At 43.2% G+C, this 21,477-nt stretch overlaps 1 protein-coding gene across 1 annotated transcript in view; it reads right to left on the reverse strand.

Moving 5' to 3' along the window:
- Positions 1-21,477, reverse strand: part of camta1a (calmodulin binding transcription activator 1a) — a 278,847-nt gene that overhangs the window by 46,347 nt on the left and 211,023 nt on the right. The window contains 1 exon segment of the mRNA XM_082517771.1: positions 15,942-16,013. Coding sequence (XP_082373897.1) covers positions 15,942-16,013 — 72 coding nt within the window.

The raw sequence follows: 21,477 nt of genomic DNA on the forward strand, positions 1-21,477 counted from the left end.
GAACGGTTACAAAGTCCACATTAGGAGGCTGGAGGGCTGGTGGTGGAGTAAGTTGAAATGTTGTTTGCCAGAGAGACCATGTTTGGGTTTTGGGAGTTCATTTATCCTTACTGGTTTGGTTTAGATGCCAAAAAATATTCAATTAGTTTTAGGAATAGACAATGTTTTGGGTTCAAATATGCTCAATTATAGTATCAACCCTGCAAATGAAAGAATTACTTCACCAAAATCTTTTGTTTTGCTTTGACAACAAAACGAATATTGTAGGATCAAATCAGTAGCACACCCACAAAGAGTAGAAAACCAGCTCCTGGAAGCACATAACACGTCACATCTCTTTCAGCGCAGGACCAGATGTGACCCTGGATTCACCAAAGATAATCAGATGTGAAAACTGGATGGGGTCCCCATCTTCAAGGTGCACCACCATCTCACACCTTCGTGTCCAACTTCTAGTTCATCTACTGAGCCAGCTGGGTCCCTTCAAGCAATCACTAGCTTGGATCCCCCCAAAAATCCAGATTTATAACATGAAAGAGAATGGACATGCCATTTGTCAGTAACCTATATTTGGACAGCTTCAAAATACTTCAACCCAATTTGTCTCATGAAAAACAAATGCACCTGATGAGTGACAGAAACAACACTGCACATAATCATTTGTATAATATCGCAGGGCTAATTCTATTAGTCTGTGTTTCAAGTAACACACTGTGTTTTGTGTGATTTTGATCTTCTGACTCTTAGAAATGCATAAAATAACATAACATAACATAACAAATGTAGGGTTTATAAAGTAGCAAAAAGCACTGTAAAAAATTAAAAAATGTCAGGTAAATATTCATTAATTCCCTTGGAGGCCATGTTTCTTATAGCAGCTAATTCATCATAAGATAAAGCACAGTGAGGACTCGAGGGCAGTGTTAATCAGCCGGAGGTGAGCCAAATTGCAGAAACTACAATAAGCTGTTAAGCACACCACGTCTTCAAATTGTTCAAGGTGTGTCACTGCGATGAATGCTTCTTCTTATGAATAATACATCACACACGTATACATAAATATATCTGGAACAAACTTTGTATATGTGTCTATGTGATGAGATGCGCACAAAACATGAGCGTATATCTGTGTTTGGGGGGGTTGTACTTAGCGGCAAAGTTCAATAGTCTTTAGGGATCGCATAAAGTCTTCCAAAGGCACCTTACCCCAAACCCTCACCACTCCATGTTTGTCAGTGTCAAGGTTGAGCCTATCAAATGTTTATGATTCAAGAGCTGTAGATAAGACAAAGATTGATCTGGATCGAAAGGCAAATAAGATTGCCAAAGCCCAGAGTCAGCTGAAAAGCCGGCAGAGGGAGCAGAGGGGGAGGAAAAAAGAGAGACTTAAAGGAGAAAATGCATTAACACAGGTCTAGCCCTGGGAGAGCACGGAGTATCGAATACTTCCTGTACACATACTGAATACTTGGGGAGAATATGGATCCCCCATCATGAGCAGCTGACTGATGCTGTATCCGTGAATGCACATGTGTCTGTGTTTGATCTATGGCACACGTGGCACAAAGTTTTAGAGTGCTGATGTGATCCTTGTGATGTGACTAGCACTGTGCAGACAACTGGGAGAATAGGACACCCTGTCTCTTTTCACCACAGTGGCAATAACATATCAGGTTTAATTTACCATCTCTAACAGTGGAAAAAAAAAGGGAAACGATGTCATCAAATAGAATGTTTTTCAAAGGCCAGTGTTATGCATGGATATGTGTATTTGTGTGTGCATGTGGGACAGATAGGGGGATAAGACCCTTTGATGAATTTCCCACTGGCCCTGGCCAGCTTGCAGAAGCGGAACAGAGCAGAGGCCACCAGAGAGTTGGGGTCTGAGCCCCGGGGCCTGTTTTTTCCCACCCTTTCTCAGCCTGCCTTCCCCTTACCTCCTCTGATCAATACTGGGTCCTAATCACTGAGGACAGTATGGCAGTCCTCTCTTTCTCTCATCTCCTCTCTGAGTTTTTCTTCTCATTCTTTTTCAACCTCTGCCTCTATTTCTAGCATAAATTATGCGCACTTGCTTTTTCTCTGTGAGTTTGTATCAAGGATGAACGCGTCCAGATGTGTCCCCACTTTTCCTATATTAGGAACACATATTCTGACAGTGTTTCTATGCATATTTGCAAAAGCGAGCCAGTTTGAATCTCTGTAAATATGTGAATAGGCTTATACGAGACTGTTAAAATGTGTGAATGTGTCTGTGTACAACAAGATAAGAGAATATCCTTGAAAAAGCAGCACCAACATAAACCCCAGTGAATTCTATGAGTAGCATGCATAAACTTGAATAATAACACATCCCCTCATTTAGGTGGCTTTATCCCAGTTATCTAATTGCTCATGTCTTTTTTCTTTAATAAACTAATGAATGGAGCTGGGTTAAGGCCTGGAAATACATAGCCAGCAATAAGAAGCACTGCTTTAAACCCCAAACTGCATCAGAACAGCTGAATAATTTGTAGGAGAAATAATTACGGGGCAGAAGAGCAGGCATCAATCCTGGAACACCGACAGTGCCCTCGCTGGAAACTACTTCACCCATAAGCCAAGGCTCCATTAGGTATTGTCTAGGGCCCACAGGCTAATTTGTTTGCATCAATAATACATTCAAAGGATTTATCTAACTTGCAAATGAGCGTTCATTTACTGGTCCAAGAGGCAAGGAGGAGAGCAGGAAGCAAAAGTGAAGGTGTAAAGGCTGAAGCAGCTGGTTGCGGGTATCTGGGACACAGTTAAGTCTGCTATGCAGCAGGATGGTGGTCCATATCTAGCAGGTAGTTGGCAGAATTCAGATATGGTTGCCTCTGACATGCTTGGCTAACAGCCAGTGTTTATGTAGGGCAGAGATGGGCCAAGGTGTGAGTGACCAACCATTGGAAAGGCATTAAAAATGAACCAGAGAGTCCCATTACAGGCACAACATATTAGCTTCTCCACCAAATATTCTCTGATCCCATGCCAGATGAAAAGATGACAAAGAGGAGTGTGTAAGTCTGTGTCTCTGTTAGAAGAAAGGGCTGTGGTATTAGTCAGACATGGTGGGGTACTGGGATCCCCAGTGCCCTTTGATCTCTGTTCTGTGCTGTCTCCCACAGGTGATACCAAGACACTCAAAGCCAAAAGTGGAGGTGGGGTTTAACAGAAGTGAGCTATAGAGAGAGAGGGGGAAAACAGAAGAGACGAGAGAGACAGATAAGTATGGGAGAGGAGGAAGGAAGCTGGCCATGAACATATGCTGCCTCCCCGTGCCAAGCCCCACTGGCTCAGGCAACCCACGCATACGCTGCACTGCTGCTGCTGTTACCACTCCAGCCCTCTCCAACACCAACACCATGGCACTACTTAGTCAAACAAAGCTGGAGAGATGAATCTGGAAAGAGACCGGGTCTCCCCAGTCTCAGCTCTGCCAGGGTAGGGCTGCTTGGCTTGGATAACACAGGCTGATTATAGACACACACACATACATATACAGAATAACGGCTTTCAGCTGTTTGGCTAGTCACCCCCAAAATTTGTGACTCTTCTTGTGTGGGCCACCATATAACACTATGATAAACTGTGAAACAGGACACAGATTTTGTAATTTTCTAATGGGCTTAATTTTTTTCACTCTGAAGAAAGATTGGTGGAATCTGCAAAATATAAATTCTTCATGCAAAAAATTAAAAAGAAGAATATAAAAAATATATTTGATTCAGGACTACTGTAGTAAAGGGTCTTAAACCTTTTGTTGATAGAACATAAAAATATTAGTACCCAATTATGCCAATTCACAACAATAGTCAAACAATAGTCATCTTAATGCACTTGTACCTATATTATTAGTTAAAAGCCAGACAGAATTACAGAGAAACTATCCACTAGCAGTCACAGGAGGATGTATAGTATGAACAGTGTATGTATAGTACTCATAACAAGCACTATAGTCTTATACTTAGATACTTCTAACTATACAATTTATCAGACATGAGAACAAAAACTGTCCTTTAGTAAAAGACAGCTAAAAAGACTGAATGGGAGGAATGTTTTCTGTACTGGCTGTCTAGCATTTCTCATATGGTTTGAAAAACAGTGTATGTGACCCGCGTATGTGAGACAAAGACAAGAGCACTGTGGTTACTGGAACTTTTATGCTTGACGTACTTTACACCTAAAGGTATCATTAACACTAGCAGTCTAAAGGCTCAATTCGGTTTTCATTGCTTAAAGATTTTTTTTATGCGCCAGATTAAAATTCATAGAAAGGTCACACACTGTTATTTTTATAAAATACCTGATAGGATTTTTAAGTTGAATCATTTATCTATGAAATATTTTGCGAGACGAGCCACTGCCATTACTTAAAACGCTGCAGTGCGGCCGGGGAGAGGTGGGGGGTTCCACAGAAAAATTTCAAATAATGTCTAAACGTGTTTTTGATTTTTGGTTTTACCGTGTTGTTGAAGGAATGGAGGATGAGGATGGGAGATTCAAAGCAAAGACAAAAATGCAGAAGATCAACCACACAGATGTACCCTGCTTGCTAAAACCCATGTGCACGCACACCAGCATCCTTCTAGACCCATAAATCCAAACAAACCCACACATGTAATAGACCCATACAAGACACCAGACACACAAACACCCTCAGACGTTGAGCTATATAATAACAAATGCTTGTATAACAGAGAAATCAAATTCAGGGTTCATCTTGCAATCTGAGCCTCACAAACTCAATTCCCCTCTGCTGTCTAGCCACTTCACGTTCCACGCCTTTTCTGTGTGAACGAATGGGGTCAGTATCGCCACATAAACATCATCCTCTGCTCTCTCCCCCTCCCCCCCCCCCCCTTTCTCAGTGAATGGATGCTGAGCACTGGTGCATATCTACGCAGGGATGGCAAGGGCACCGAGGAGAGAAAATCAATACTATATCTCAGCACTAAGCACAATCCCAACCAAAAGCAGCTGGAGTTTGCAGGTTGCTCCATAAACTGGACGGCTTCATCTGGCCGGCCACTGTGTCGGTGGATTGCTACTGTAATGCACTATAGCACAATGGCCTAGGCCAGAGTCTGCCAGACGCAGAGGTACACACACTCGCAGACAGAAAAACGCACATACACAGAGACAAACAGCACGCTCCTAGGGAATAGCAACAGCAATGAGAAAAACTCTCATGAGGCAGGAACAGGGTTGACAAACACACTCTCCTCTCTCACAACCAAGGAAAAGCACCTCAGGACCATTTAGCCCACCCTTACTAGGTGTGTGTACATTCACGCACTTACACAGCTGCACATAAGCACATAAACAGTCACACAGACGTACTATACGTACACACGTTCAGAGGCATATACAGAGACGGCCCTTAAAATACTCGCTCCAAAAATAGCACACTGGAAACCGGACTGAGGCTATTATTATTGCACACACGTCCTGCCCGGTCCCACCAAGGAAAGGGAAGAGACTAATGATTTTCCTGGTGCAAGCAATTAAAAAACTATTTGTCACCTGCCAGGTTGCATATGACGTTAGGGGCCTTGGCAGAGGACCACAGAGTAACTCCACATATACACACTGCACACAGACAAAATGGGTTGCACCATAGCAAGCCGTCTAAAGGCAGAAATGGTGCATAAGAAATAGGTGAAGCAGCTAGAGGGCCACTGAAATAAGGGAAGCAAGAGGGAAGAAACAGTACTTTGGATAGAGGCATAGAGTTTTGTAAACGGCTGATTTATCCGGACAGGTTAATACCAGGCCAAACAGAGCCTCAGACAGCACACTGCCGTCAGGAAGTCATGTAATATTTAGAATCGAGCCAGTGAAAGTCATTCTGCTCCTGGCTAAAATAGAAATGTATATTTCCCCTTCTAACCTACACAACCTCACCCCCCCTAATAACATGACAACAGAAAAAGTCGTTGTCATCCATCTATATCCCTACTCTGCCTGTCTTCCTTCTCTAAAAATGCAGGTTTATATACATTTTCATGTCAAATGACTTGGTTTAAGGAATTTGAACACTAAAATTACATTGTGGTACATTCCTATGCTGATCAAGTATTATGCAGTTTACATAATATCTGCTCAAACCCATATGTGAAACTTAGATAACATAAAGTGTTTAATTTATTTTATTTGGGTATCACTGACATATATGATTCCAGTATAAAACTTGCTATGGTGGAGGATATGCTCATAGGGTGAAAAAGGCTGATAAAGAGCTTCACCAAATGATGCAAGGACATTCACCTGAAGCTCTGTATCAGCAAAATAATGAACTTGTGGTGCAGGGACAGAAGGCCAGCTGTCCTGGTTGTCTTCCAGAGAGTGAAAGTGAAGAAAGTGGACTTATTCCTAAAAGACAAGTCACTAAACACGGAAACCCTTTTCATAGCCTGTGATTTCTAAGGGATGTCATAGTCTCATGATCCCGAGCTGCGATGTTCTCCTGTTTTAAGCAGAGAATTATGATGTCTTTGTGAAGAAGTCAAAGTTAGTGCATGCATTCTTGAGCTCTATCTAGACATTGATATTTGTGTTACCAAAAATAGGACCGATATGAAATCACAGTGACACTGACCTAAGTTTTGATCACCACTATCAGATCTAGATCTAGTGAACGTTTTAGCATTCTTTAAGGCATCCCTGATATATAACGTTCACAAGAACAGAATCAACACACGTTATGTGTGGACTGCCTGAAGGACAAACAACCACAAAGATCACGATAAAGTAATATCATGGAAGTTGTATGATGGTTTGGATGCCACATAATGGATACACAGTCTGACTTAAACCAGGAAGCCAAGATTTGACTATGGGTTGTGTGGGAAAAAAACACCTTTATGTATTGGAAGGGACTAGTACATGCAATATGCCTCCTTTGCACTATGCAGCCCTCTCCAGATTCAGCTTGAAGCATACACTTGGCTGAAGTAATTTATGAGGCAGCTCGTTAACGTTAGGTGATTTGCACTGCTCGTTTGCTCCCGCTCATCTCTACCAAATGATATCATCTTCTACCTCTAATCTCCTAACTCTAATCCCCATTCTCAAAGCACTGCCACCCCTCCCACCTCTTGTTTCTTGCGCCTCTCTTTCCCTTCCGCAATTTGCTTTCGTCGTCCTCTTCTTCCCTCCTCCTCCTCTCATTCTCTGTGTCTTCTCAGGTTTGCGTGGGTGTGTTTTGAGATGGGAGAGCAGACAGGGATAGGAGCAGAGCCGTTCCATTGAAGGGTGTGTGTGTGCGTGTGTGTTCAATATGACATCTACTCAGATCAAAAAAGACTAAAAGAAGTCTGGTTTGACTCTGAAGGCTTATATGCCCTTGTAGTTACTTCTGCACTGCCCCCTACTGAGAGGGAGAGAGTGGAGGCCAAAAAAGAGATTTTTCTCAAAACATGCAGAGGGGCAATAGCTCAGCAATCCTGGGGAGACGCAGTGGCAGACAAAAATAAAGACACAAAAATAAAGAGGGGACGGGGAAAGATGGCAGGAGTGAAAAGAAGAAGAGGAATATTTATTGGAAGCAACAGATACTGTATGGCAATGCTCATGACAGAGTTTGTTACTGACAATTAGGAAAAGAAATTGCATTGCTTTTAATTCATTATAAAACATGGTTGAGGCTCTCAGGACTTCAGTGTTCACTTTAGCTAGTAAATTGATTCGACCACACTGACCTAATACTTTGTCTTATATCCTTTCCACAAACAGTCCTTAGTCTCTTCATCCCTAACCCACAGAGAAATCAACCTGTCTCAGAATAGATACAGCTAACACTCTCACAGAGACTGATTTTTACAATGAAAATTGCCAATTATAGAAATTGCAATCAGAGCTGTTGGTTTGTACATTGATGAGTGGTAGCTGGTTAAAGGGGAATTGAGATCAATATCTGACTGAATGCAGAATGAATGACTCTGGCCCTACCAGAGCTTTTACGCTGACTTCTCTTGCTACTCTTTGTTTGTAACATTCACTTTCCCTGTCTTCCCCCCTTACCTCTCTCCTTTCTTTCCCTGGCTCATCTTTCCCACTATGACACGTCCAAGTGATCGTGTCGGGATGTCAGCCCTCATCCACGGCTAATTGGGGCTCAGAGGAGTAATCAGGGCAGGACAAATCAGACAGTTCTGGTCATTAGCTGTGACCAGTGTTCTCTGGGAAGCTGGGAGATGCGTGCACACTTCTGCCATCACGCCTGAGCCTGCAAAGTGACAAAGGCAGACGCATGGCTTGACATGAGATAGGCCCAGCACAGATTTATTGTGAATCCACTGATGTTCTGTGCTTTCTCACACGCACAGGCAGAAAGTAAACACAAATAAGACTGCCTGGTGACACAATTCCCAGAGATTTCTTATTATCTAATATGGTAGAGGCAGCAAATGGTTGCTGAAGAGAATGTTCATTACAGAGGAACAGAAGATATTATCAAATCAGGAGCAGGGTTTGTTGCACTCGCTAACTCAGACTCAGATATTTGCTTTCGGCTCTGGTTGCAGGACTTTGTAGTTGTTTTAGCTCACACTGGACAGTGAACAGAGCAGAATAACGTAAAATACTGGTGTCAATATCAATCTTGAAGTCTCGAAATGTAAACATGTCGATGGGTACTTTACCCGAAATCGGGTGCATGACTCTTGAGCAAGATGAATGTCAATTCGCCTTACTGGCGGAGCCTTAACCTTTCAGGATAACTGAATTATTTAAGCACCACATACCTGTTGTGGGCCTCTGTTTCTCTGTGTGGATTCAGAATGGTTAGGAGGCTGCATGAGTCTATGGTCACGCACGCCTCTTTGGCTGCAGAGTGAAAATGGCAAGACAAATGCAGCGGGGGATTTGTGATAATTGGCGGTGCTGGTGGGCTAGGCGACGGGCCTAGAGAAAAGGTCGCAGGCACTGAGGAACAGATCAGTCTGCCAGGAGCAAAGGAGGTGCCCGGTGCCTCTAGGGTTTAGCTCAACTTCTCCCTTTCATCATATGGAGAGATTGTGCTCCAGTAGGGGCCATTAATTAAGCACCAGTATAACCTTCAATTTGTTTAGAGGTCAGAAGCCCCAGTGTTACTGTTCTGGGCAGAGACAAACTTCGAACTATTTTCTCACTGAGTAGAAACAGGGAGCAGCAGATGTGCTCAGAGGTCAAGAAGCAGAGTTGATAGCAGGGGGAGAAACTTATTTGAATGTTTATGAGTATTGTAAAAAGAGAAGGTTAGCGTCAAAAGAACTGTGTCTGTGTGACTGCACATCGGGAGGAGGAGAAGTGAGGAAAATGAGGGGAGCCACAGGGACATGGCTCACACCCTGACATGCTCGTGAAGCAGCTGTTCTCCTCATGGCTGCGAGAGTAGGGGCCTGCCAGCAGCAGCATCCTGCCGAGAGCACCATGGTTTCCCACCATAGTGCAGTAACAGAGTAGCAAAGTCTGTTGCACAGAGACACACACACACACACACACACACATACCTAGAAAGACAAGCATGTGCAGACACTGATGTGCGCTCCCATAGCACATTCTGCCACCTGTTCTCCTGCCAGTCCGGCGTTGAGGTTTGGAATTGAACAGTAATGTCAGGTGTTGCAGTCAAATTCATATGCTATAAATCTGAGCTAATACTCTGTAGAGGTGCATTTCCATTTGATACAAACAACAGACTGCATAGCTAAAGGCAATTATATTTTTACTGCCTCCATTTGCCCTGAGGTTGTAGACAGCCAGTCAAAGCCTCACCAGGTTTTTCTGACTCTCTACCCTCTGAGTGAAATCAACAGAACGATGCCCAGGCTCATCCATGATTTATCTCAGTGAAATATTCATTATGTAGCTTTGCGTAGTCTGGACGTATCTGATGTGAATCTGGACCTGACAGCTCTGCTCCGTCATCACACATCACCTGAGCCACTACGAATCCGGCACCTGTCTCCCAGTGCTCAACGCAGAGGCAACTAAACTGATCCGAATGAATAGAAGACTCTGGTAGATATAAAGAATCCATCTGTCTGCCTTTAGCCTGCAGGCATGTCCACTCTGGAGCTACTGTATCCTGCTTACACACCAACCGACGGATCAGCACAGCAAAGGAGCTGCTCAACATTTCCCATTCAGTTAACTAGGTTGGGAAAAGGCCTCTGTCTTCACTGCTGCTGAGTATGAGGCATGAGGCCTGATGAGTAGGTGTTGGCCCGTGAACATGATGTGCTGACAGAACTGGCCCAGATGTATCGATCTGAAGAGATTGGCGAGCTTGTCATAGGAAGTGAATACCTTGGGAGTTCAAAAGCACCGGGTGGTTTTGATACATCAACAGAGCAAAAAGGGGGGAAAAAAGTGTAAAAAAAAAAAAAAAGAAAAAGAAAGAAAAGGGGGGGGGGGGGCTCTGATGTGTTGAACAGTTAGAAAAGATTAAAAGAAGAAGAGGGTAGGATTCAGCACCATGGACAGCACCACAGAGCCTACATCGCTAAGAGTTCTCTTTAATCACAAAGTTATCACTCTGCCTGTCCAATTAGGTAACCTTTGAATTATTACATAAATTAAAATACCTGAAATACTTTCTAATAGTGCTGGAATGATCACAGGGACAACAGTGACAACTCATTTTCCTACATAACACTAATTCAAGTGGTTCCAAAGTCATTATACTCTGAAGGACTAATGTAATAAGAAAAATGTAACTGCAGTGAATGATGATATTAATAATGTATTCATGTGAGACAGAGACTAGAGCAGAGTGGCCTAAGCTGAGGAAGGTAAGAGAGAGAAAGTGATAGCTGTGAAGAAACAAGGTCGTCAGCATTCCCTCCTGCCTTACTAGTCATTTCATTATCTCATTCCTCTCTCCTCCTCTTTAAAGTAGGAAAAGCGGGAGAGGCTATTGACCCCTCTCTGTGTTCGTGGCAGGCAGCGGGACAAATGAAGTTTCCCCTCAGACCCCCTCCGTATTAATATCATAATTATCCCCACCTCTGTGCCCCCGCCGGCCAGCACAAACTCCACTGTCTGATTTGATGGAGAGGCACAAGCAGGGAATTACATTCGATTAGCACTAAACAAGAGAAGGGGACACGGAGCAATAGAATCAATCAGTGCCACCAGGACAGGCAAGATCCTTTGTGTTACTGAGTGTGTGTATGTGTGTGCCATGACACGTTGTACCTAGAAAGACTCTGTGTAAGGTGTATCTAATTATCTAATTATGCACACTTTTGGGAAAAACTAACAGCATTTAAAGAGTGGCCAGACATTCCCAGGATATTTATGGAGAATTGTGCGCCTATTTTTTGTTAGCAATGTTGAAAACACACCACAGTATCACACAGAGCCCAGTTTTAATATTATTTCTTTTTTTTTAACAAATCCACTGAAATGGGAACTTTTTTCGGAGTAAAAACCCACACAGTCCGCTCTGAGCAGCTATCTGTCTCAGCAGCAATTTGGATTCATTGTTTGCAACCCCAGATAACTGTGGTGGTACTTTCCTTCAGTCTCAGCCATTTGCGGGGATGGGCCAGACATTCTTAAGTGGTCTAATGCCATAGAGAGGTGGAGGTAGTGTGGCAGGAATGAGCAGATTGAGAGTGAGAGGTGAAAAGAACAAATGAAAATGAATGGAATGAGAGAAGACCCCCCTCGCAGGTCTTTATTCCTGTCCCCTGTCTCATTACCCAGGCTTTGACTCAATAAAGAGTGGATAAAGAGTGGATAAAGAGGCACACACCCACTGGTTAACCCCCTCCACCCCCTACCTAAAACACCTTTCACTAACCTCACTCCGTCTGTCATTCTCATTTCTCGCCTTCTGGATTTCTTGCACTGTTACACACATATCCAAAAATACTGACACACTGTCCTCTTTCGCTCTATACTACTATAGGTTTTTTCTTCCTTAAAATCTTTAAATGCATCTTTTTCTCCAACTCGCCCTGCAGTGTGTTTTTTTTCAGCTCAACTTTTTAAAAGTTGTGTCCATCTCACTCTCTCATTCACAGTCTGTCTCTACCCTCTCTGTCCTCTGTGTTCCCTCCCTGTCGGTGGTGTGTAATAGGAGTTATTTTCATCCCTGTCTCTCCGTGACTGTGGCTGCTGGATGGCTGAATATTTACATTTTTCACTCACTGGTGACCTTTCCCTGTTGCCGCTCTGGGAGCTCCAGTCTCCTTGCTGCTCTGCTGTTGACAGACTACTGCCTGCAAATCTCATATGGACACAGCAAATGGTACACAGGGAGTCAGGGACAGAGAGTTCAGAGACTAGAGGAAGGTGGAAAAAGAGAGAAAGAGAATACGAAAGAGACTGTAACCAGGCTGACTGTCAGTTGTCTGAATGAAAGTGGCAAGAAAAGACAGAGGTGCTGAAGGTCTATCTGCATCTGCAGAGATATGGCCTGAAGTGTAATCCTTTACCTCTGGTATCACTGTATCACTGTGACTGTGGTTTCTTGTCAGCCCAGATGGTCTGCAATAAACTGCCTGAAAAGAGATGTAAATCTGGGGTTCCAGAAATGCTTAGTGCCAAAGAAAATGCACGTTTGTAAATAAATGCTTTTTATCCGGCAGCAGAAGGTGCTTATTCCTTTGAACAAGTGGATGTGTTAGCTGCACACACGCAGCTCGAGCCGTGGGTGTAACAAGAACTGCTGAGCAGTGTAAGAGATGGGGGCCAAGGATTCACTAACCAGTTGTTCTTAACTGATGCTCTACAGTTAAAGGAAAGAAAGGCAGAGTCAGTGAACTTTTCAAAATTTCATGAGTGATTATGTGCGTCTATCTTGTAGCTGGCAGAAAGCGAGGCTTAAAATGAAGGTTGCAGTTTTGAAAAGCGAGTGACCCAGTTTGACCTCAGCTCTGTGTTATTCACTTTCAGTTCGGTGTGTACATGTTTCTGAAAGTCTGCATGTGTCCTTGTGTTGTGTATGTGTCAAGTGCAACTTTCCCCTGACTTTCCCTGGAAATGTGGCTATTTTTCATCCTCGAGTCATGCTCCTCTAGCTCTGAAATTGACTTCGGCTAGAGAGGATAGAAAAAAGAGCATGTTCACATTCTAGGCCTGTCTGAAAACAATGCCATTATACCCATATGTAAGTTAAGGGTGTTGTCATCACTGAAAAATTCTTCCTCTCTAAACTGGCCCCACAGAGATTCCTTACTACTGCATTGCCATGTCGGTGATGGAAGATGAAATCCACAGTTCTCCTTCGGTGCTAATATTCATTCTGAAATTCAGCTGAACAAAATCTGAAGATTCAGCAGTCTGAATTAGTCAAATCAAGTGGTGTCTTCCAAAGTTATACAGTCTTCAGTATGAAATCCCCTCTTACTATCCCTCCACTACACAAGGGAAACAGTAGAACCACACAAAGGTGATTTAAGACCAAAAACAATGTAGGTTTGGATGATTTGATTCTATTGTTTTGATATTAAAGTATTTTTGCATAGAACAAGGACTGTGGGTTTTGTCCCCAATCACTTAAACTAAAATGGCCAAAGGGGGATCTCAGCCATTACACAAATGAAAAAAGCATACCAACAGCCAGTAACTACTCGCATATGCATATGGCAATATAATAAATTCATAAGTGACCGTTGGCGTCTATCCCAGCAGAGTGTGGGCGAGAGGTGGGGTCCATCATGAGGCCATCCCCTAAATATGCTAATATTATTTCATTGTGTAGCTCATCACATGCAGAATAGCCACTCTAAATGTCAAATTCTGCTGAGTACACAGGAGCAAGTCATTAGTATGAGTATTGTAAAACATACTGTATTTATAGTGCTTGAGCACAACAGAGTTACAACAATTTGTGAACACTGTTGGGGCTGCCGTGGAAGTGGAAGAGGAATAAGGATGTGTGAGAGTGTAGCCAAGACAAGAAAACACAATATAGGAAGGTGAAATACACATACACACAGCACTTCTTCTGATCCACTGCAAGGCACCGCATTTGGTGGGAGGTGAATGAGATGGGCATGACAGGACGTCTACTCTTCCCATAATTATTTTACTTTTTTATTAGTTTTTGGGTATCGATAATCTATAGCAGCGCTGCATGTTTACTGCACCGGTCTGTCTTGTGTGGCTGTTGTGGGAAAAGAAAACTGTTTTTCTTCACATTATATGCAAATGTAAGTGCTCTCTTGGTTCACAAAGTAGAATGTAAAACCTTGTGCTCTTGAAATCAACATCTGAAGAGTATTCACTCTGACACAAAAGCAGCCAGTTATCATGAGAATAATAATAGACTGGTGCAGTAGGCTTTCAATGTCAGTGACATTATAAGATGAGCAAAAAAATTCCAGTCATTCTAATGAGATAGCTAAACATTTTGACCACGCTGTTTTTGCACAATTGAAAAAAAGAAGCTCTCGTTTTGCTGGCAACGACTTATTCATTGACACAATAACTTCATCTTGACGCTTTGAGTTAAACATCTTGGGTGAGTTACAGCTTTTTGTGAAATAACTACAGTGGTTTGCTGCATTTTTGAGCTGTTTTTGATGTTCAGTGTGCAGAACTTTAATCAATGTTTCACGAAATGTAGCAAAACATTTGAAATAAAGCTGTAAGAGAAAATATTTGAAGATTTCTTGAAGATTTCCTTAAGAGGTGCTGCTCATACCACCGTGCAATGGATGAGGTAGTAGAGGCCAGAGCAGTTCAATAAAGTTGCTTAATGTTCATTTTGTCTCGTGAGGGACAGTGCAGGGTAAAATAAACTGTTATCGTGAGAGAACAGAGAGGGTTATTGCGTGCGATATGAAAGACTTCCAGTATGTGGTTGTCACCGCAAGTAATCCGATGAACACCAGATTATTTAGGCTGAAGTCAACCAAAGTGGGTTTGCTTGCTCAAATCCCAATAGGAAGGTGGAGTCATGTTTTTATCTTCTAGAGTAATTATTTCCATCTGTCACACACACTGCCAACATAAAGCAATAGAAAAACAAACAGTTTTTGTGTGAACGCTTTTATTTACTGTGGGAACGCTCAAATTATTTTAAGCGTTCCCAGAGTATTTAAGCAATTTTTCAGCCTAGTTTTTCCTCTTTTGTCTTTTGCCCCCACTGGTCTGCTCTCCTGTTTTACTATCAGTCATTTTATGTGGGAGGGGAGGGATGGTTGTAAGGTTTGTGGGAGGAAGGGATATTGGCTCGATGGCACGTGATGATGTTTTCTCAGTCTAGTCAGTACACACATTTAATTTTAAACTGAGGCACATTAGCCAAAGTATATTTATCCCACAGATGTTTTTTTCTTCTTGTACACAGAGATGGATTGATCGATAGACAGACAGACAAACAGACACAGTCTCCACAACCTCCTTTCCTCTGTGTGTATGCTTTATGCTCCCTTAAAACAGTGTGTGTGTGTGTGTTGGTGTGTGAATGGCTGTATCAGACACCTTCCAACAATAATAGCTGCCATGCTAAACGAGAATGATGAGACGTATTGGGTAGGTGATCAAAGGACTACTATTTACAACCACTCTCAGCCTGCAGACTTGACGACCCACAATAAGCACACTATACTGTACAGGGAACCTCTTCCATCATGCTTTTACTGCCCATCACTGCAGCTGTTAGACAGGGGAGATGGCAAAGCTTTTAGCTGACTGAGATACCGGCCGTGCTGGACGGCGTGTATGGGCAATGCCATCAGAAAACTGAATGACTGGGAAAGATAAGGAAAATGGAAGCTGGGAAGAGAAAAGAGAAGGCCGAGAGGGGGTAGTGGAGGGATAGGTTGATGTGTCCCTGCTGGCTGTCACGAGAAAATGCTCCGGTTAAATAGAAAGTGATATCACGCAACTCATTCAAGTTCTTGTGAATTGGCAGTTAGAGTCTTCAGTAAACTGAAGCGTGGTGAACTGTAAAAGAGGCAAAGGGGAGTTCTTACCTGGAGAAGCCAGTAGCACCTACGGTGGAAGGTGGGGATGATGGAGGAGTGGACGTAGCAGCCATATAGACACTGGACAGAAGTGAGATAGCAGAGAAAGACAGAAAAGGGAGACAAAAAGAGCACATTACACAACAGTAAAGTCCAGGAAATAGACCGACCTCTCAGCTAACCATGGCAGCTGTGACCTTTGAAACCCTGACCTCTTCTCTCCGTATGATAACTCCCACAAGGACCTGCTGGCAGATGGCCAAGCTATTGTTCTTGAAAACAAAGACAGTGAGCTGATGGGAGAAACTGGATGGGTTAACCAGCATTTCATCACTGTCCCTACATAACCATATGACTTCTCCCCCGGTTCCCTCTCCCTCTTTTCCACTTATATCCTGTCCTCCTTGGAAAGTACCTTTGACAGAATGATTCAGGTGTTTCTTACTTCAACCCCCCCATCACCCCGTGGGGCAACCCTGCACATAACTAAAGCACAGTGTTATTAATATCCTTATCGTAAACAGATAATACTGTGCCTGGGGGCTCGTTACAGTGAAAAGAGCTAGGCGGGGCTGATAACGCATCCTGATATCTGGCGGAGGGGCCAGGAGACATTTTTCACCAGCCGGCAGCAGAGGCAAACGCAACAAAGCACCACGCACTGAGGAACAGCAGCAAGGCAGCACTTAACCTCCTTCCATCCCCACTCCTTCCCAATCCTTCTCTGGGAGACTCATGGCCGTGGCTCCCAGGTGACCTAAAGGGATGGCAGGGCTTTTGCTTGTTTACAGCAGCAACAAAAAAGTCTACAAAACTCCTTCCTTCCATAACCCTCACCAGCTAGGACACAGGCTGTGATTTTGTGTGATACAATATTTAGAAAAGGCAAGGGTAAAATGGATTGTTCTTTAGACATGAAGCCTGGTTCCCAGAGGAATAAGGCAGAGGAGAAGGCTGAGAGGGCTGAGCTTCATCCAAGTCCTCTTTGGTATAAATGTTTGATGAGAAATTAGGAGAGCTACCAGCTGTGGTGATACATACACTGTTAGTCAAAGTGCACATGCACATATGCACATGTTCACAGGAAGGTACAGCATCATCATTCAACACTTGTTGAGTAAGTAAAGGGAGGTTTCCTGGGGAGCTGTGAATGGGCAGAAAGAGGACTACATTATTTAATGATAAATAGGCACCTTGAAGTGTGCTATGTGTTTGTCTTCTTTAACCTGGTTAACTATGCATGGCCTACAGAAGAAATTTGCCTGTATATATAGAAAGTAGCTTGCCAACATCAAACTGCCTTGTTAATTACAGCTAGCACTGTACAGCAACACAGACTGGGCAAATGGATAAAAAAAGGCACATTACACAGTTAAAACACAAATACATCACACACAAGTACAAACTCATGTGTGAGGCTGCGTATATCCAGAATGTTCACCCATAGGAGTCTTATGACCAATTAACAAGAGTCAAATTAGCCTTGACTGTTTCACCAGGTGTTCCATTGTTCCATTCACATCTTTTGTGAACTCATTTCAATACTACTGAACTCTGCATGTGAGAGTTTGAGAGGGTGAATGCATGCAGACTGCCTCCTGTTCTTATTTTTTGCTGTACTCTCATCCATTACAGCTGTCTGAAAAAGGATGTATGCCTCCTCCCACTCCCATAGCTCTGCCATCCATTACTCTACGCTGGCAATGGGCAGACACTTCCTCCCACACCCACAGTGAACTGAACATCACATTACTACAGTCGACTACAACAGCTATCGTCTCGCACATTTCTCCTGTGCAGTTTCGTGAGCATTTATGTCACAAACTCTACTTTGGACCCTTTTCATGAGATTAGTGATGCAACAAAGGACACTGGTCTATATGGCATTAAACTGTTTATGCATTTCACTACAGTCATGTGTTGAAAGTTCTGTGAAAGGTGCTTACAAACAGAAATGCCAAATTTCTGTTTGTGTAACGCTTGACTTTAAATTTCAGTGCCAGCACTGATACGACTTTGCACTTTCACAGCACACAGAAAATTGCAAACTTCTGGATGTCGCTCAAAAAAACCCAAAACTTGCTGTCTTGTTCATTCTGATTACAGAGCGTTTATTAATATATCATGGTTAATACTGCTATAGCCTAAAGCGCTTGGCCCACTGAGAGTGTGGTGTGGCAGTGTACAGTTGGATGGTATAACGGTATGGCATGCTCCTCTGGATTGACAGGTGGGCCGGTGCAACAGGCCTCTGTGACTAGGGCGACTGGGGAGTGAATAAATTAGCCCCCAGGCTGCTTTCCTTTCCCTCTGTTTACTCCATTTCTCAACCACACAAAGCAGCGTGCCAGACAAACAAGCAGCTTAAAGCATAACACAACTGTTGCACCTGTCATTGCCGATATACACAAGGCATCAAACACATTTTCCCCACACACACACACATCCATAAGCCTGCGAACCCTTACTCTACTGTAACATAAACACCAATTCACTCTTACAAACACACACATTTGCACACACACACAAACTCACAAAATTAGACATTGAGTTCTCAAGCACAAAACGACACCCACTCAGAATCATACATTTTCACACACCACAGGCTTTGACACTCATGCACACAGCTTTATGCATACTTACAGAAGAAATCACAACAGACCCCGACACAAAGGCATACCAAGAAAATGTTGAGAGCACGAGCACGCCCATACACACAAAGCTCATCATACTTGAGCGCTTATCAGTAATTCAAGACGCATATCAGTTACTGGTGTTTCTGCTGCTTTCTGCATGCTGAGTGTCTGGGTGACAAAGTGATGGCAGCAGAACCATTATTTGCTGTCTTTGAGCTGTGACAGATGACAGCACATCGCAGGGCAAGCAATTAAACCATAATTATAGACACATACACACATGTCCTCGCATAAAAAGTAAAGTTTCCCAATGTGTAATTTTGAAGAGCGTTTGCACACTGATACAAAAACATCGAACCCCCCCCCCACATAATTGCATACGTGCTCACAAACACGGCCACGCAAATGTGGATCTATTATTAGTGTGGCGTCGTGTGCGAATATGAGGCACAGCGGAAGAATGACACAGAGCAGTTTATAGAAGAATTCACAAGTAGTGTGTCCATAATGTATTCATGTGCTGTCACTGCGGACAGCAAGAAAAAAGAGTTACAGCGACGTGTGTCCTCCAAAGTCAGACACTGATGCAGCAAATTCATTTGGTGTTGTCACTCAAGCAAGCGGCCAAGGCAATGAAATGCTGGCATGACCCAATGAGAGGGTATTATAGGACTGAACCCCTCCCCAAACACCCGTCGACCCCCTCGCCCCCTAAAACCCCTCCCAATTGGGGTGTCATCTGAAGTAGGGCAGGACCGCAGTTCACACGGGGCAATCAGGCCAGACAGTTTGTCTTAAATAAAGCCTTCAGATATAAAAGCAGAGCCACCACTGGCTACCTGTCTTGCCTCTGGAGGCCACCACTGCCCCTGGCCTGCCTGTTGCCCTGGCGACACCTCACTTACATTCATCCATCATGTCTGACAGGTGTCAAGCGCAGCAAGAGAGGAGCTAGTAAAATGCAAAGTCTGTGAAGGCAATACGGCAAGCAGACATGCAGCTATAAAGAGACTGAGAGAGAGGGGAAACTCTCTCATTAGACCATAATGATGTGTGAAGACAGTCCTAATCAGAGCGTGGCACCTTATTTATGTTGGCAATTTGCTGTTTTCCTGCCGTGATGCAAACGTGTTACTGTCAGAAGCTGCCACACATTTGTCTTTCTGTGGGATTGTTAGTCCCACTGTGAAGAGCGCACATGCATACACATTCACTTAGTGGCACACAGGAATGTGCACGTACATGGATAACTTGCCTGGCATTTTCGTAAAATAATACCCTGTTGTTTATGATTTCTTCCCTCCATCCAGCTCCCTTTTATCACGTCAGGCCAACTCTTTCAAGTAGAATTGTTCTATCTTTTTATGTAAGACTCATGTATCCTCTAATATTTCCTTCTCACCATTTGTTCGCACATACTCTATCATTGCTCCGGATGAGCATAACCTACTGTTGGATTTTGTGTAATTTTTTTTAGGCCTGGCTGTATTGAATGACTTGCTTTGCACTATTAAACAGTTGTTGACATGGATATCCACCTAGTGAAGCCACTTCTGGCTCACTGCTTCATTAGCGGGAATGTATCATTTTGTGTGTGTGTACTTCTGTTTGTGTGCATGTTTGCATATGTCTGTTCATATGGATGCCTGGGGCAGGTGATTCAGCCTGGGGCACAACAGCATAAATAGAGCTCACACTGCAGCCAATCAGGCAGTACTATACAACCCCATCCATGGAGGGAACACAAAATCCATACTCAATAGAGATTCATGGACCATGCAAAATTCAAACTACCCTGGCCATTGACAGCATCCATGATGACTATTGATCAACCAACGATTTCTGGCTCTATACAGATGTGATTAGATGACTTAGGGCTGAAAAGTGCCACTTCCAGTTTGGAGGATGAGCTCATTTTCGACTGATACCGTAATGCTCTGCATTTCACCTGCTTTCTTTACAGTCAGCCTCCCCGCTCTGCTCTCTCCCAATCGTTCAGTGGGAATCAAATTATCTATAGTGTCTGGTAAGGTGGCACTATGCCCAGAATGCCCATAATACACAGTAGATGCCTGTAAAGAAATGAGAGAGGGAAAATGCAGAGCTCTGGTATGGCACTGGCACTATGGCAGTGGTTTTTTATCCCTGCTATGTTTTCTTTATTAGGTTTTTCTTCTTTATACGCCTTTAAATAAGCCACAACTTGTAAAGATGTAACGGTATAATTCTTCAGTGCATCTGAAGACCTTAGCAACGGCTGATGAGACATTATACATAATAAATCAAAAGAGGCTTAGATTTATCTCTCCAGTCTTCTCCACTAGACCAGCTGCTGCTTCTAAATCAGTCAAAACTGAGCGAGCTACAAAATGAATTGGCAGACTGCGCCTGAGCTGAGGAGAAAAATGGAAAACAAACCTAAATTCCTCAACAAAGCAAAACAAATGATGCTCTGGAAAAATGTTATGGAAATGACTGTCTCTAAAAATAGCATACTCATTGTAAAATAAACACAAACAGTTGATAAACAGGCCCCGAAGAGGAGAATTAATTAGCCACGCTGGACGTGTAAACACAGCTATACATCAAGTTCAAGAGAAAAACAATAACAGGACTGAGGCAGTTAGAGAGAAACCCCTGACCACTTGCAACACTGAATACCTTTACTCTGTCTAGCTTCATTCCTGAGGCTGAGGAAAACTAGAAATTCAAGACCAAACCGAGGAAAGACATTTTCCGGAGAAAAACCTTGGCAGTGAAGTTGGAATACAAGAATTACATATCGAGTTGGGGGAGAAATAATAGTAGGATCAGAGACGGGAAGAAGAATACAGAGGTAAAAAGACAGACGAGAGGATATAGGATTTATAGATACGTTTCCACACATGCGAGAGGAAGCTCACGCTCAT

Source organism: Aulonocara stuartgranti (assembly GCF_965226115.1).
Source record: "Aulonocara stuartgranti genome assembly, chromosome: 20".
Taxonomy (NCBI): Eukaryota; Metazoa; Chordata; class Actinopteri; order Cichliformes; family Cichlidae; genus Aulonocara; species Aulonocara stuartgranti.